General features: G+C 36.4%; 1 protein-coding gene across 1 annotated transcript in view; it reads right to left on the reverse strand.

Annotated features, from left to right (window-relative positions):
• Window positions 1-19,019, reverse strand: part of mino (glycerol-3-phosphate acyltransferase mino) — a gene marked incomplete in the record, with an annotated part of 49,649 nt that overhangs the window by 27,300 nt on the left and 3,330 nt on the right. Inside the window, 3 exon segments of the mRNA XM_074107124.1 lie at window positions 5,794-5,907; window positions 12,592-12,733; window positions 17,592-17,953. Of these exon segments, the coding sequence (XP_073963225.1) occupies window positions 5,794-5,907; window positions 12,592-12,733; window positions 17,592-17,701 (366 nt within the window).

Below are 19,019 nucleotides of genomic sequence, written 5' to 3' on the forward strand. Positions count from 1 at the left end.
AAATTATTTTACCGCTCTAGAGCGGGCGGGTACTAGTACCTACTGCCAAATTGACAGTGTGACAATATAAGTACACACGATGAATCGTTTCTTTTCAGTATCAGTTTAGTACACTTGATTATGAATGCGAATTCGTTGTTTTCTTTTAATCCGCTGACATCATTGGAGATAACATCAATATGCTAAATGCTATACTTATCTTCATGCGAAATATAAAGTCACTCACTACAGTGTATATGTAGTACCGAAGCTTAATGAAGATTGTTCTCTTATTTTTCGTTCTTCCTATCCTAATATTCGATCTAGTGATTAACAAGTTTCTATTTAAACTTACTTTAATGGATATGTTCGCCTTAGTACCTACATCTTACTCTCTAATTTCATGTGTTTTAACAATAAACAGTTGTACAATACTTAATGTCTTCACAAAGTTCGAATGGATTCCACTTTAGTCTCTAACTAACGCGCCATAATTAATCCAAAAGATCTCTTTCAATAGTTTCTCTGATAGATCAAAGAAATATATAGGACCAAAATTGTCGTCTCAAGGAAGAAACAAGGAAAAGCACTAGGGGACAGATCTTCACACGTATCAATTAAGGACATTTCAAGGTGGTCAATTCTAGCTATGCATTTAGCATACAGAGTCCCGACCGTGACACGACCTTGGTTGTCAATTGACATTGCTCCGATAAGCTATGACAAAGATATAGCGTGATGAGCTCAATGCTAGCACGCTGGCGTTTTATAGCAAGGTTTCAGATAGCCTGCTTAGCGTTACCTAATATTGATGATACACAGAGCGTGCTAGTGTTAAAGAGTCAAGCGATTGGTAGCCTGAACGTGAAAAGAATAAAAGCTTAATTTGTACTTTGTCGCTTTGCAGTCACGATATATAGAACGATCATTAAACGATATTGTAACGGTTAACTCACGTCTTAAATAGAGTTTAGCTCGACATTGTTTAGAACGATTATTACCTAATATAATTTTTTCGTGTTTTATTTTATAATAATAAAATCAATTAATTACCATAAGATAAAAATTAAAAACATTAAAATATATTTTTAGAGTAGATCGAAATAATATATCTATTTCATGTATTTTTATCGATTTTTTCTTTTTTGAGAATTGGCTCCATAAGTTTCAAAGAAATTACGCAAGCAAACTGGCACCAAAGTTTTGTCCTCGATTGCATAATTTTACACTGTTTAGTTAGTTTTGGCAGACGCCATGTTTTTCTAAGTGATGAACACTGGTGCTGCATTAGAATGTCTAAAATAAACCATGATCAGAATAAATTTTGTCTTCGAAATAATAGCTTTAATATTTTAAAAATAACAAGACAGCCCGTTTCTATACCGATCTTATATTAAAAAGAAAAACAATGGCACCTCAGGTCACACACATCTCACCATATTAAGAAATCCTAGGTCTTAATAACGGTAAAAGATTACATGGTAACTGTTGCCATCAAGATGCGAAAGGATTGACATGAAGACAAACACTCGTACGACGGACAATAGACGATTCAGAAGTAATTCGATAATAATCTATATTCTACAAAATGAACTCCTTTCAACTGAAGTTAGGGCAAATTAAATAATTCTAAGTGCTCCAAACAGTAACCCTTAAAAATGCGCGATTGGGTGTTTTGCTGCCTTTAGCGAGAGGTCAATGTACGAAATTGCGCGCCTGTAGGCGTCATGGTCCAACAACGGTTACTCGCAGGCATTCGATAGAAATGCGAAGGCATTCTACAATGAATCTTCCAAGCCGATTTATAGTACATCTCCTCACATGGTTATAAAGTTCATCCTTTTCTACCTCTCGACCCATATGACGGCATTTTTGATAGCAACTAAAGCTTGACATCATCCAAAAAATGTTAAGTAAATGGTAACCAGGGATACAGCTTGTGAAATTTTATTTATACACATTTAGCACAGAATTTTTATTTCAATAGATCGTTTCCCATCTGCAAAGTATAAACAGCAGACATTTTTACAGGTTTTAAAATTAATGCACACTAGTATATCGATTCGCTTATACATTATGCATAACGATAGTTTCTTGGCTTCCATTAAGTGTAACTTGAAATTCTCTGCTTAGATTATCCCGCTAGATCGTGCTAGCACAGCTGCTTAACCAAATTGTATATTTTTACTCAAATAGTAGATATTATTGACATAATCAATGACGCAGTCAGTATAACGCTTTAAAAAATAAACTGCGTTCTTAGTAAAATGGTCAAGTGAATAAAAAATAATTAAAATTAAATCTTTTGACCCGGCCTCGATTCTCGTTGCCATCAAGATCCATCACAATTGTGAGATTAAAATTACATGTTACTGTTCGTTTACTTTCAATTCATTAGGAGCGGAATACTAGGTAGGTATAAAGGTGTTACCGATTATGTAAAAAAAATACAGTGAAAGTGTCAAAGTAAAAACGTTTATTATTCAGAAGAAATACCAGTTTCTTACCAGTATTCAACAGACTGTTTACGATTCACGGTCACCGGACGGACCAAGCACTTGAAAGAGAGATGTCCTATGTTTATGTTAAGATACACCAATTTATACAAGCGCTTAATTCACAAAGACAACATAACAATAGAAGACAGACCAAGGGCTAAGAACAAGGGAACGAGGCGATAACTAGAATGGAAACTCGAATTAGCGTATAATGTTGTAATTTTAAGTAATTGATGATTTGGTTGAGGTTATTTTAATTCATTATCGCAATAATGTGGATTATTGTGTTTCTTATAGTAATAATTGAAGTTCTCAATGATTATTATTCCAATGAAAACATGTTGGGAAAAAGTCCCCTTTTTTGCCCTGGTATATCTTGCACTTTTTAGATTCTTTGTCTTTTTTTAATGTACCTTACGTATAGTCTATGTACTGTAATCTGACCTTGCCCCTGCATTGCATCACCGGTAAAATAACTTGACAGAAACTTAAATAATTCGTGCAACGTGCTCATGTAACCTCACACAGTAGATTCGATGTACCATTTTTATCGCTTATAGGATTGGAGACTTAATTTAAATTATTATTTAATACAAGGAACGGAAAAATTCAATGAGGCAGCCGTCATAATTTCTGCATAAACATAAAGATGAGATAACTTGAGTTCGAACAGGCCGCAAACAGATAACCCTAAAAGCATACAAGCTGATCAGAAACATATTTAGATATTGAAAATGTGCTTATTCGGGTCAGATCAATTTCGTTATCAATTTATAAATAAAATTGTCAACACTGTGCACGTGCGTGTGCACTTATCACAATAAAATACAAATTGACGAGTGCTTATTCAATTTATACACTGATAGTGACATGAATTGCCGTGACTTGCATTTGGATTACTCTGACATAAACTGGGCGAATTATAGAACTTGTGATTTTGCGAATTTACTGCCACATTATTTAAAAGAATAATTCAGGAATTGCCTATCAAAATCCAATACTAAATCATCATTTGCAAATCAATATTGGCGATTGCTCAGAATCAACGCCATTAAGTTTAGCTAATAATTAAATGTATGAATGTATCCTAAACCGGTTTGCGAAGGTCGCACGCTCAAACTTCCTATTCTAAAACATTTAGTTCTTCAAAAATGGGAACTTCACACACACACCATTGGATTGCTTCGCAGGTTTGTGCGGGTTTCCTCACGATGATTTCCTTCACCGAAAAGCTCAAATGTAATTTCGCACATGAATTTCACAAAAACTCACTAGGTGCGAGCCAGGGTTTGAGCCCACCAATTATTTAAAGTAAACCCCGATTTTTTTACCTTCCCCGATATTAATCCAATCGGTCCTGGCAACACTATTCTTGAGTGTTATACAAACTCGTACCTACAAGTAATGACCAACTAAAAACAAAGAACGATCGCGCGGAGCGTTCGATGACATGATTCGCGCAGTATTTGCACGGTACAAAGGCCTAACACGCGTTCCACGCCTGACACAACTGCGCAGTGCTCCGATAAACTCGTGAAAACTGCGCCGGGGCATCGCGGCGGGCAAGGAAGTCTATGAGGTCACAACTTAATATCCCAAGCATATAAGCTTAATATGCTTGGGCTTGTGGCAGTGGGCGGGCACATTGCTCGCAGGACTGATGGCCGATGGGGTCGGAATCAGAAGGTTCTCGAATGCCATCCGCGGACCGGGAGACGAGCTGTCGGTAGGCCTCCAACAAGATGGAGCGACGACCTGGTTAAGAGCCTTGGGGGAGGCCTATGTCCAGCAGTTGACGTCTTTCGGCTGCCATGATGATGATGATGCTTGGGATCAAACCCTGTATACCTAGTGCCATCCATGAAGACGCGTGATTTTGTCAAAATTAGACATTAATGACATTGTAATAAGAACCACGGCACGCGTCATCGTGAATGACTCTACCTATACTACGAAGTGCAAAATTGAAACTTCGTATCTTGCCGTCCCGCTGACGCTTATATTATTTAATATGAGAGTGAAAGAGACGGTACGATACGAATTTTCGAATTTCGTAGTAGCCGCCACGCCGCGTTTAGTCGTTTCCTTTTCGTTTTACCAGAATGAGCTTTCCTAGCAGGTCCAGTTCGGATCGAAAATTTGATATCGGAATTGTATCTATAGATATATGCTATTAAGTACAGTCTCCGTCCTACCTGCCCTAGAAATAGAGTCGTATCAGATATTTATAAAAGCTTTGTTGTGTGTGTCATATAATGGTGCTGGTGAGTGTACAAACATTTCTTATAATATCAATTCATTTAACACCGCACAATATTCGCCTTCATGTTCTTTACTAGCTGTTGCCCGCGACTCCGTCTGCGTTGTATTCGTTTATCGCTATCCCGCGGGAACTATGCAATTTTTATTAAATTAACTAAATTACGTATACCCACTACACGTTACCGAATGATATGGTTGTTTGTATGCCATCGTTTAAGTTACAGTATGTACATTTGTTTACATTTTATGCTCTACTTTACATTAAAATAAAGCAAACACATTCTATCTAATTTCAGACAGTTCAAGTCGGTAAAATTTTACGTAAGGATAAAAAATATACTTATAAAGATAAAGTCTCGCGTCTAGTTGCTGTAGACAAATCTATATTACTGCTACCTACTCTCAATAATAAAGATAGGAAAATTTACCCGTAGGAAACGTTCCTTTGTTTACATGAAAAAAAAAACTATATTTAAATTTCACCTCGTATATTTGTTTATTTGCTTCCAATCTTGCAAGTTCATTTTGATCTATTTCTAGTGATGAGATTGACTTGCAATTCAGTAAACATAACGTAGGTTGGATGACAATATAAGTAGGTACAGTCATCAGCAAAAAAAGCTTCTACTATTCTCTCAATTTTCTAATTATCTTGCATTCTTTAAAAAAAAACTGTTCTATTCCAGTGTAGCCGTTGGAGGAGAGAGGTTTTTTTTAGTATTAGATGGACCAACGATATCGCGAAAGTTATGCGGGCAACCGGTTAATTGGGTAATTTGTGGACGAGGAGGAAGAAGAAGAGGCATTTGTTCAACAGTGGACAATTGGACATTTTCCGGCTGACGATCACGATGATTCTACAAAGTTTCCCAATTTTAAAGGTTTGGGTCACGATTATAAGTACAGAACAGGTCCGACTGGTTTCGATCTTTTCCTGATCTTTCCTGAATTACGAGTATAATCGAGAGTTGAAACGCTTTATTTGGTAATTTTGTCAAATATGTGTCACGAACGAGAGCTTAAGTAATATGACGATCTGTTTCATTCTACTTACCCTGGACACTGGTGCACATCGTGGGCAAGCGAGGCCGGCCGGCGGCCTGGTCGCGGGCTGCGGCGCCGGTACTATAGGACCCTCCTTCACGCGGTACAGGGACGAGGCACGCGTCTGCGGAGAACGAGTCAAGTTAGAATACGTGGCTAAATGTGCTTATAGCAGCAGAAGATGAGTAGTTACGGTGCTCAAAATGATCTACACACTCTCTTATTACCGTGGCAGTAGAGTTGTGTGTGATTGTGAGCCGTAACTGCTCCTCCGCTTCTGCTGCTGGCTGTACATCAGGGATGGCGTTGAAATAAACAATGTTACAATGGACGTCCACGTCCAGTCTCCAGCCCGTTCCGTGCAAACCGCGTCAGCTAGCATATGCCCTAAGGCTATATAACTAAGAAGAGCGAGTAATTACTGTGCTATTGCTACCTAAATTCGCTTGCTGTGGTTGAGGAATAAGGAGTAACAATACATTTGGTTTTTAAGTTCATGCACTTAAATGTTGAATTAAAATATGAGCTAGTCAAAACCGGTAGCATTTGTTCTGGTTCATCTTAACAAAGGACAACGAGTTGGTTTGAAACGTGTCGCGCATACCTCGATTAAGTATGTAATAAGAAAAGTCACCCGTGTAGGTGCCTATCCTATTTTTTATATTATTTTGATTTTGGTTGATTTTGGTTCAGGTTCGAAGAGAAAAGAACGAAACTTTTAAATAGGTATCAGACGCTTCCTGCGTTTGATACCTAATTTCAAGTGCTTGACCCTTAACAAAATTTGCGCAACATTTAAGTAAAATAATTACTACAAATAATAATTAAAACAATCAACAACACAAAGTTCAGTCTATTTACGGCAAAAATGTGTTATATAAACGGAAGATTTATAACAATTCGACCTTCATTAGAGAAAAATGATAAGATTGGCAATTTTTTATCTTTTACTGCGTTGGAATCTAGCAAATTTTAATAACTTGCCAGTCATACTCTAGGTACAATGACACTAATCATTTGTACTGGATTGTAATTGGTATTAAGTAGTAAGTACTTAAAATGTAATGTCTCTTTCTTAGAAACTACGCTTTAGTAGGTAGGTATATGTATAATAGACTGTAGGTTATCAATTAATAAAAAACGTTTTGTGAAATAAGGAAAAATATTAGATGGGTCATATGTAGAGACTATGTTGTACATAAACTAACTGTATGTATATTTTTTTAACTGTGACCCACTATAAAACGGTAAGTATAGATAAACCTACTATAAAACGGTTTTTACAGGTAAACGTAACCATTATTTTGTTTTTTTTTTTTAAATATGGCGCTGTCCATTGGAGGACAATTTTTAACCATTATTTACTTTGTCGGCGTTTGATATCACTATGACATTCATTTAGGGATTTATTGATTCAGTAACATGATGTAGTGCAAAAGTAACCGATTTCCAAAATAGTATATAGTATGTAATCAGCCAAATATGTGGTCCACCACCCTAGAGTTGATAATCGTTTGCATGTCATAAAACAATAATGGCAATAGACGTGGCTGTCAACTTGAAAGTTCCACTTAAAAAAGCGACATACATACATTGCTCGTTTGCTATCCAGTCGAATAAAAATAAATAAATAAATATCATTTGATGGGACTTTGTTTAAAAATTGATAGACCACTTATTTGACTGATGGTACACGTTTTTGCACTGCACTGCAATCCTCAACTTTACAATTAGGCTTTTAAAGTGAATGCTAAACAAAAGTAAACTTCCAAACTTACCGCGTGTGTTTCTTTATCTATTAAATTTACGCAAACCTCAACATTTATTCCACTTCACGCAGCGTACTTCTACGTGAATGATGACTTGTTACTCAGTACGGGCTGATGCAACGCGTTAGATTTTTATAAAATAGCTTATCCGGACTAAAACATCTTGCCATTTTGATCGCTTATCAATCATTGAGTCACTTTCCCACTGAGCTTAATGACAATTAATGTTCGGCATCGACCCATTATTTAGCATGGCTTCATGTTTGCGAATGAATCACTGCCGCTGGGTGCGAAGAATACTGGAGTGGAGACCACGTGCTAACACCCACTACCCCCTATCGTACCTCCTAAGATATGGACGGATGATATCCGGCAGCAAGCCGGCATTAACTGGATGAAAGTGGCAGGGGACAGACAGACGTGGAAACGTGAAGGGAGGCCTATGTTCGAAGACGGACGCAACACGGGCTGCTCTAGATAAATAGAGCCATAGAAAGACGAAAATAATTTTACACGAAAAACGGAGACGTGTTAAAGTTGTCTTTGTATATTGCTGTGTGTTTATCATATTATTATGGTTACACTGATATTTAGGGAAAAGAATGGTTGTTTAGTGGCTACCACGCACCACGTTGGAAGAGAGTTAGATACGGAAGGCCGCAGTGACCATCATTTGTCTTGTCGCTTGTAATACAGCTCTTTGCTCGTGGGCAGACTACGTCGCTCGAAGAATCGATAGCCGCTGGGTTAGAAAACTTCTAGAGTGCTGATCACCACCTGGAAGGTGCAGCGGTGGCAGGCCTCCTAGAAAATGGACCGACCGCTAGTATCGCGACTTCGCAAGTATTCCGGGCACATGGTCCAAGGGGGCAGTAGCCATTCACTGTTGCATTCTAAGGACAGGCCTTTGCTCAGCAATGGATGTTTTTCGGGTGATGTTATGCTCTTTGCAGTTCTATTTAAGCGCGTATTTTCCCGGCTAGAGACAGCAGCCACAAGCGCCAATTCGCAATTTGTATCCTGAGCATAGCATACTTTTATTACGCGTACAATTTGGCGACAAATTACGATGGCGTGTGTCCGTTTACATTACGAAACGAACAGCGGTTAGTGCAACCGACACCGCTCTCAATGACGTCCTGCGATGTGTGGCAAGTACTGTGTTCCATATGTGTACGAGTAGTGACAAATTAATTGAGTAATTGTAATAGCAGGTAATTACGCTGATACTGTAATCGCGTTGGCGTTTACCTGTACTTAATTCTAACGTTGTAATCATCAATAATTTTGATATGTTTTATTATTAGCGAAAATTTAAGAGAGGGTATGTATGTAAACTCTTTATTGTACAAAAAATAGAAACAAAATAAAATTGATAAACTTTGAGATACCTGTACAAAGGTGGACTTATCCTTTTATAAGGTTTTGTAGCCAAAATGGCAAAAACGGAACCCTTATAGTTTTGCCATGTCTGTCTGTCTGTCCGTCCGCGGCTTTGCTCAGGGACTACCAATGCTAGAAAGCTGTAATTTTGCACGAATATATATGTAAACTATGCCGACAACATGGTACAGTAAAAAATTTTAAAAAAAGTTAAGTAAATCGTAAAGTGGGGGTGTTTTTTTTTTCTCATCCAACCTTGTAGCGTGGGGTATCGTTGGATAGGTCTTTTAAAATATATAGTATCACTGGGGGTTGCTAGAACGATTTTTCGATTCAGTGATTTGTTTGCAAAATATTCAACTTTAAAGCGAAAATTTTCATTAAAATCGAGTGTCCCGCCCCCCTCTAAAATCTAAACCGGTGGGTGGAATTTTTAAAAATTCAGGATGGTAGTAAGTATATCAAATTTACAAGGAACACTATAACGGTTAAGTTTTCTGGAGAATTATTAGTAGTTTAAGAGTAAATAGCAGCCTGAGGTATAAAATAAACTTGGAATATTCCGTACAAAATACGAAATCCTTAGAAAAATATTACTTAATTTTTTCGTAATAGCTAAGGAACCCATTTCGGGTGTGTCCGACAGGCTCTTGGCCGGTTTTTTTAGATGTAGTAGAGTAGGTATACAGAAGACTGATCTTTTCTTTTATTCATTTGACCGTTTTCTTCATTGAATTGCATAAAAACTCTGAAGGATTCAAACTGAGTAAAGATGGAATAAAATAAAGAAAGCGATAAATAGAATGTATTAGCACGACAGTCTAAAGGCATGTTTGTAGCTGATTGTGTACCTATGATAACTACGTAAAGACGATCCCACAAAATTGTATGTCGTAAGAGCTAAACGATTGCGTAAATAATTATACTCGTAATTGTCTTCATATTTTTAGCACGAACGGAAGCCAAATTGGATCCTCCGCGTAGTTTTGATGTAATCACACAACAGATTGTTGTTTTCATATCTTGCAATATAATCAAGCAATCATCCATATTAAATTACATTATTATTTGAAAATTTTATGAATTAAATTCGGGTTTAGTTCCGCGTACCTACCTTGATTTTAACGAAGCTCGATATTTAGGCACAGTTGCATGCGCCATGATCACGAGACCGCCATAGTCTAAAATATTGTATTATTATTTGCAGAATAATTTTAAAATTATCAGCAAAAATAATAACGTACAAACTCTAAAAGTAAAGACTATACTGTGCAATATTTTCGTTGCATTAATTGCGTTTTTGATGCAACATATTTTGATGCTGTCTTGCAATAAGAATCAATAAAGCATAGAGATGGCTTGTTGATTTTTAGCAGACATCAAAAAAGAGTAAACTATGAATCCCACTCCATTATATAGGCATCTTTAGCAATAAGTAGTACTCAGAACATTTTATGAGTAAAAGTATTTTCTATTTATACGTACTTAAACAACATATAGTATCTATAAAAATTCATCAAATGCTCACATAGAAGCAAATAAAAAAAAACGGCCAAGAGCGTATCGGACACGCCCAAGATAGGGTTCCGTAGGTGCTTCGAAGAAATCAAGTAATATTTTTCTAAGGATTTTGTATTTTGTGGGGAATCTTCCAAGTTTAGATACATTTTATACCTTAGGCTGCTATTTACTCTAAAACTAGTAATAATTCTCAAGCAGACCGTTAGCCGTTATAGTTTTCCTATCACCCGCTCCCCCCACTTTACTTCTATGGGAGATACCATATATTTTTTACTCTTTTGTCGGCATAATTATCCATGTAAAATAGAGCACTGATAATCTCTGAGCAAAGCCGCGGACGGACAGACAGACATAACGAAACTATAAGGGTTCCGTTTTTGCCATTTTGGCTAAACTACATGCATTACAAGACACGTCACCCCCCCCCACACACATACATAAGTGTAACAGTGCACTCTCTACTATTTAGTACGAGAATGTGCAGTGCATAGCCCTGACGATTGCCACCGTCCGGAACTAGTACGAACAAAATTAAAAGCGAAAGTGTCAAATCAAACTAATGTTGTGACAGTATAAAAAAAACTTTCGGAACCAATCATTTTCAAAAAACGGTAATAGGATTTTTTTAAGCTCTAACTGATAAACGCCCGGCATGTTTTCTCATAATATATAAATTAAAAGGTAAATTATGCATTTGGCATTATGATTTTTAATGCTACTTTAAAAAGGTTTGGGTGTTATTCAGACATGTCAACAACATTTAAATTTTGCTTTACATTTTATATGTTGTTTGTTGTTGTTTTTACTGGTCTCAATGGAAACAATGAATGTTAAGTCTCAATGGAAATAATTTTACGACATAACTTGATGTTTCTTAAAGAAGTTAAAGTTCAAAGGCCACATGACTCTACCTGTGACCTTCAACTTCATTTAATAAACAAAAGACTTATTGTCTTTAAAATTAACAAAAAGAGAAAATAAAATTGCATTATGGAACCCAGTCTGACCGTGGTAGCCCAATGGTTTGACTTGTGGTGTCTCATGCAGACGGTAATAGGTATTGAAGTAGCGATTACAAGTTTAATATGGATAAGAATAGTACAAGTAATTATTTATTTTTATCAAAAAGATGCGTATTAAATAGGATCTATTATGTCTGAGCTGTATTAGACTCCTTTAATTAGAATAAAATATTTTTCTTTACATATAGTTTGTTGCAAGAATAACATTTATTGAATTTAATTATATATAAGATTGCATTGCGGTAAGTAAGTAATAACATTACTGTAAAGCGGCAATTACACTGCGTCGTTCACCTAATGCGGTCGCCGAATTTGCATGCAGCATGCGGCGAACGACTCAGTGTAATTGCCGCTTAAGAGCAATAAACAACATGATATCTAATAAATAAATCTATCTATCTATGTAGCCACACTTGTCATATCCATATTAAACTTGTAATCGCTACTTCAAATCCGCTCTCTAGTAATAGGTATATAGTTTTTCGGAACTTAGATGAGAAATTACATTTACAATTTACCATAAGCTTTTTCAGTAAAGGAAAACATGGAAAGAAAACCTGAACACACCTCCTGTGAAATAATTAACTGGTGTGTGTGAAGTTCCAATCCGGAGTGGGCCCACATGGAATTACAACCCAGCAATGGAATGGGGCGTTATGTGAACTGAGGACGATTATTAATAGCCTATTCTCAGCAGCAAAAGCGTCCCCATGATACTTCCACTGCTGCGTCCACTGCAAACAAGGGTCAGTCCTTCAAGAAATAGTCCAGTTCATCCCACCATCGCCATCTACATTTGCCAGGTCGCCTTTTCGAGTTGGTTGGCGTCCACTCAGTGGCTATCTTGGCCCACAACTCGTCCGGCATATAAAGACGATCCTAATATTATAACTGGACTGGAATACCACATTGGCTACTTTTTATCCTGATATTTCCACGGGGTCAGGATAAAACCTCGAAATCTCACCCGCTGGGTCTATACCAAGTCAATAAAAATCACGACGCAATTTTCGGAAATCCCACGGGAATTTCAATTGAACTGCTAAAGCTGAACCTAATAACTTACGCGCGCGAAGCTGCGGGTAAACACTAGTGCCATATAATATCCCTCACCGTCCGTTCCGCGTCAAGTTTGGTGTAGATGTCATTGTGGTGTCGTCGGCGCGCGCGCACGGCTTGCCGCAGCGAGTTGGAGTCGCGGCCGCACCAGCCGCCGACCCGCTCACCGACCACTTCCAACATGTCCGCTACGCGGCTGTGGGAAAAAATGGATATTGAGTCAAATTAATGGTAAACCGCATTTTAAACTTGACTGTAACGACATCTAAATGCTATCGCAGTTATAATATTAGTATGGATGTGTCTTTTTCACGCATAAACCGCTTAATTAAATTTAGTACAGAGATAGTTTGAGATCCTAGGAATTATATAGGATAGTTCTTATCCCGGAAAATTGCAGTTTCCGCGATATAGCGATAATCGAATTCTTCGCAGGCGGAGTCTCGGGCAACAGCTACTTTTATAATATAAAAGTTTCATGTGTTTACGACATAAAACAGATACAGTCCGAGAGCTGGTAGATATTTTATATTTACAAAAACAACATAACTAACATTTACGGCGGATTTGAGTTATTGGTATCATAGTGTTCGTCTAACAAGGAGCTATAAGTAGTGCAAATGATATTGTCCAAAAATGACCCCATTTCTCCAAATTTGTTACCTTAAAATATACCCATTTTACAAAAACTACATAACTACATTATGTTTATAGGTAGCAATGACAATAGCAGCAGAAGCGAGGATTGCGGATTAACCTTTGAACGATTGACAGGATATCAGACACAAGAGTAGACAACTCGTAGTGTCTATGTACATACGTGTACAATGAAAAGATAAAAGAACCGAAGTTTTAAATTAACTTAAACAATGCATATTATTATTAATTATTCGTAGATATTAATTATTTGTGTTAAGTGACACTATTTAATTAAGGTTTATATTGGTTTCTAATTGGGCGATAAAATGGTATTATGTAGATTTCATATATTTTTTCTATTCACTAATATCATAATATTTACTGTGGAGTTGGACCAAAAAATCATTTGTAATCACTTCCCTTTGTCTACTCTCATTTCTCTGTCATGAAAATTTAAAAATGCGCCTTTTCTGAATTAATAAATATTTTGACTGACCCTTTCAATTCTAGAATACTCCATCACAAACTTGGGGAAAATATTCGCCAAAAAATATAAGTGGATACATGTTTCACCATTTTTAAAATTCTACACTTAAAGGATATATAGAGGAGTGAAAGTTTATATGGAATGAACGTTAGGTAGTCACATTTTAAGTTAAAAGGGACATGGAAACATTGCGAATGACTCTTGAACAGAACTAAGGGAATACGTGATTCGCCATTTTTTCAGGTGAGTCTATTCATATTTAAGTTAGGAAAACCTGTCAGTGCCAGTCGTCAGTCTCAGAACTAAGGGAATACGTGATTCGCCATTTTTTTTTTAAACTTCAGGCCTGAGTGAGGGGGCTATAAGGTCGGTGGAAATTCGTATTAAAAAAACGTAATGTTTTAAGTTAGGATTGTGAAACTTCGGGAAAACATTAAATAATGAAATATGAATAAATTCAAAATAATTATTTACTGCTGATTGAAGTATCTTAAAGAGCATTACATTACTAGAGCCAACGTCAGTCAGTCAGTCAGCCAGTCGTCAGTCAAGTTTTAATGTCAGTCACCACATTTGTTTATCAGCTTAATTCCATTGAATTCGAATATAGGTACCGGCCCTCCAAACCATATTTAAGCAATGAAAGCTCTAAATTTTCTGGCAAAATGTTGACATAATCTTCAGCAGTTATTATTCCATTAATTTGAAATAAGGAGATAAGCTACCCACTCCAGACCAGACCACAAAAATGAGCCTCACACCATAACATGTTTCGTGCAAACTTTAAAACTGTTCTATTTATTATTGGCTTATTTTCGCCACTCTGCGCTATTTCCGTAGATTTGTCCTTCGCTAAATGTTCAAATATTTGTTTTCGCAGACAAAATGACGCGTGAGATATTTGCAGTAACAGGACGTCTAGTACTTATATTATTACTAAATAAACAGTACTCAAAAAAACTTGCGATCACTTATCCACGTGCGGGACCCAGCTCAGGGTAATGGTAGCGCAAAAACAAGGCCCTTACCAAGCTAGACGATCTCAAAGTTACAAAGTCTGGACAACCAGTATTTAGAATATATAGGTTAAGGGTAGAGTGAATAGATGTACTGAATCAGTGAGCGACATCTTCAGCATCATCTGCATTTACCACCAGCGGGATAGAGGTCGATCACCGATCGGTTTGAACAAAAAAAGTTTAGCATTTTCCTAAAGCCAAGAAACTACGAAGTGCAAAATTCGAATTTCATATCTTGCCGTCCCGCTGACGTTAACACCTCACTCTCGAGGGACGGTACGATAACAACTTCGATTTTCAAAATTTCGTACTAGCCCCCCTGATATGATCAGATGGTATGAAAAAGAACTATAGCAGTAAATTTCCAGTCTTCAAATGTATGTAATCGTTTTGCAGCAGTTACTATATTAATTTGCGGTAACATATCAGTAAATTTATCGCGTGTTTGTAAGGGAAGTCCGGTGCAGCGGTGCATCGGTGAAAGTGGCCAGTGACATTGCACTGCGGCCTACGTTGCATCCAACATTATTTCTTTCAACGTTTATTTTTCCCACAGCTCTATTGACACGAGCGTATAATATACGCTAATAGCTTGCCACTGCAGTGCTCGATCGATCTCGTGTAACTATGATTTTGACTTTTTGACCCCGCAATGTACGATTTTACTGGATTAATGTAAACAGGTCCTGCAGGATTATTTACAGCCAGTTATCTTAAAGCTGAATGAAGAGGGATTTATAGGTATTATCCTGTAAGTTAAGCCCTGTTCCAAGTATTTTCTTAATGCAGGGAGGACGCAAGAGGAGTGCACCCCAACCCCGTCCCGGCACCCAGTTTCTAAGTGAACTTTATAAACATTATTTCAAGGGTCAATTTTGTTGGCGTATTGACTTGAGACACGAGATTTTTACAAAGTATTGACGATTATATTTGTGAATAAGTTATTTATTACCAAATTGTCATATGCGGCATCAAAATTATTCTTAGGTGCCCTATAGGTACCTACATCGCATGTATTTGATGTACAAAGTCCTTCAAGGTGTAACGAACCGCAGCCGATAGCCGATAAACAAAAGGTTTATGCGGCGCATTATTATGAGTAATGTTTAAAATTTTATCGCAGCAATTCTTTGTTTTACATTCTCTAATACAGATTCAAACAATCAAGTAAAGAGGTCAATGTTACTTTAGACGACTAGGAAAAAACCACCGTACCTCTATTCTAAATAATAGGAAATAAATTGTTCGTAATTTACACCCGCTAACAGACAATTTGTAGTTTAAATATTTTCTCTAAGACCAACTCGTGCTTGACAGGGTATTGTTATTTGTTAATTTGCAGTCTATTTATATCTATTATCATTGCTAGTCTGAGATTTATATATGTTTAAACTTTATGAAGATAGAACGACAACAATTACGTTTTTCGTATGAAGACCCTTTTAATTGTAATTCTATCTCTGTCACGGTTACACATACAAATCTGTAACTCGGAATGATAAGAGGTAAATATGCTGCATATAAAAAATAATAATACAAAAACCGGTCAAGCTTCACCGGTCTTAGGGAAAACGATTTAACTTTGAAAAAAAATCGAAAAAAAAATCGTTTCTTGTATGGGGATGCCACATAATTTTATTTTTATTATTTTTATTTTTATTACATAAAACTGACCGTGATTGACCCCTGTCCTGTGACAGACAGAAAGACCGTACAGAACCCTAAAAAAATAAGCTGATTAAAAGGATAATTTGCGCGGGGAACACGAAATGATACCGCATTGCAGATAAAGACAACAATATACCTTACAAAGTAGAATGAATAGCGGAGAGATAATCAATTCATTAATAATTAAAGTAATTGTTTAGACATCTCTATATAAGTACAGCAGATACGGCAGCAAATATGAGTTATCACAATTTTAATTCGAATAAACATCCCTGAAAACATGGTTGGATTCTTAATATTTTTATATATTATTTTCGTCTTTTGCGTCTTGGTCAACACTTTGAACAAGAACTAAATCGTCGGGTGACATGCAAGTCACTACTGCAAAAAAATATAGTGGAATATTAACCTTACGATGCTAATGATGCTAGGCATAAGTTTGATTATCCCTCTGGACTTTAAATGGTAATTAGTGACTTTTGCTTGTCACCCGACGAAATGTGAAACATTTGTTGACCTGAAATAATTCTGTTTTTTTTTTAATCAATTGAATCGATTTCTGGCTGCAATATTTGGTAGGCATTTTTTGATAAAAGAAAAAAATAATAACTTAAAATAACCAATAGTGTGAAAAATCAATTTTCTGTTCTTCAACTTCGATGTGTTTTCATAATTGCATCGGCAATCATTTAGCTGTTAGACGATGATTGAAAATTTAATCAGAAACATGATAATTTAAAGAGCTTGCAATGAATAGTTCGCTATTTTTTACATTAAACATTAATTTTAAATCACTGAAAATATGAATGCGATATTATTGTTCTGGTACTAATTGAGTCAGTCTTTGTAGAGCACATACCTATAAAAAATAGATAAAACAGTAAATTTCATATTTTGTAAGCTCATTTGCTACTTCGTAGTCGTAATCGTAACCACAAGGCGCTACGTTTGTCAAAGTCAAAGTCAAAATATCTTTATTCAATTTGGGCTATAACAAGCACTTATGAATGTCAAAAAAAATCTACCACCGGTTCGGAAAAACCTCTGTTGAGAAGAATCCGGCAAGAAACTAAACGAGGTATTTTTTTTAAACAGATTTACAATATTATTAAATGATATCTATAGAAGTGAAGGTGAAGAAGTAAAATTATTTTCTTCTCAAAACAATTCTACAAAAAAAAGTAACACGGTTAAAATAAATAATTAATTGGGTGAACATTTTATAATATAAACAGACGCACCTCGAGGTAAAGAACCAGTAGAGTATGGCGGTGAAGATGGCCAGTTCAGCAGCTCCGCTGGCCACCCTCACATGTTCCACAACCGCCCACACGTTCACCATGGTTTCCATCGTCGACCAATCACAGCCCCCGGTCACATTCCCACTCCAATCCACCCGCCAATCGTAAACACTCAAGCGGTTAATTTTGAACACCCGCGAAATTCAAATAACGAATCACTGGCGATGATAATATGAAGTTAGAAGGCTGTCGATTTCAATTTCGAATTATTTTTTATTTTTCGCAACACGTTGTAGTTGAACGATGAAGTGGCCAGTACTAATCCGCAGAGGCGGTGTCTTCGCCAAGTAAACTCGTTTGACCTGTCAAGTAATGATATATCGCATGCCGAGTTGGTGACAGATAAGAAATTGAATGATACAGATGTAATAGGGAACACAATAAATAAGAGCCTACGTAGGAACTCGACCTAATTATCGGATGATAAACTATAGATTATAACTTGCTACTAGATGGAATTTGGACGGCAAAACAGAACATTGTGCGTAAATGGTTAAATAACCAAGACGCATTTAAAGCAATAGTCATTGTAATTTTGGTCAGGAAAAGATTGAGGACAGAAAACAAAAATGAAGCACGTGTCAGTGTCACGGTTTTATGCGATTAAAATTGAAGATAGATAATCAAAGAAATACAAACATAATGATAGTATTAATACTTTTAATTTAGAAAAATTAGACGTAATATAACATCGACGATATTCTTACGATTAGAACTGCCTTCACTGGTAGTAAATATCAGTATGCAAATTGGTAAATATTGTCAGGATTGTATTCTAAATATACAACGTAACATCTGTCCTTGGTTTTATAATATGGTATCATCTTCATCTGGTACCGTCCATTTTATAGGAAACTAGTGTAGCGAAATTGACGTAGAGCTCTTCTTTAACGTGGCATACCTCCCTCTTACTATAATATTACATCTAATGATTATGTTGATGAATTTGGATTTCATAGTCGGCTCGGACAAAATTAGTATTAGTATCTAAAATATCTCATTTAATGACTTATTAAATGTCTCATTTCTATGCTTTTTCTAGAGCATAGAAATGAGACAGAAGTGAAACAAATTGAAAAATCTCGCTTGTTATGTAAACTATACTGATTTGCGAAATGACGATGATGACATCGATGTACATAATTGCGATTGGGGCAACAAAATGAGGAGACCGGTTAAATCACTCCCATTTGTAAGTACGATAAGATAAATTAAATAAATATACCTATGCCATTAACACAGGAATAATAAAAATGTTTAATTATAGATCACGAGAAACAACAATTGGACAACGTGATAGTCATGATAATACGGAGGATATAACAACTTTTACAGCACAAAGCATCAGCAGGGCTACTACGAAACTCG

The sequence above is a fragment of the Choristoneura fumiferana genome, chromosome 25 (assembly GCF_025370935.1).
Source record: "Choristoneura fumiferana chromosome 25, NRCan_CFum_1, whole genome shotgun sequence".
In the NCBI taxonomy this organism is placed as follows: Eukaryota; Metazoa; Arthropoda; class Insecta; order Lepidoptera; family Tortricidae; genus Choristoneura; species Choristoneura fumiferana.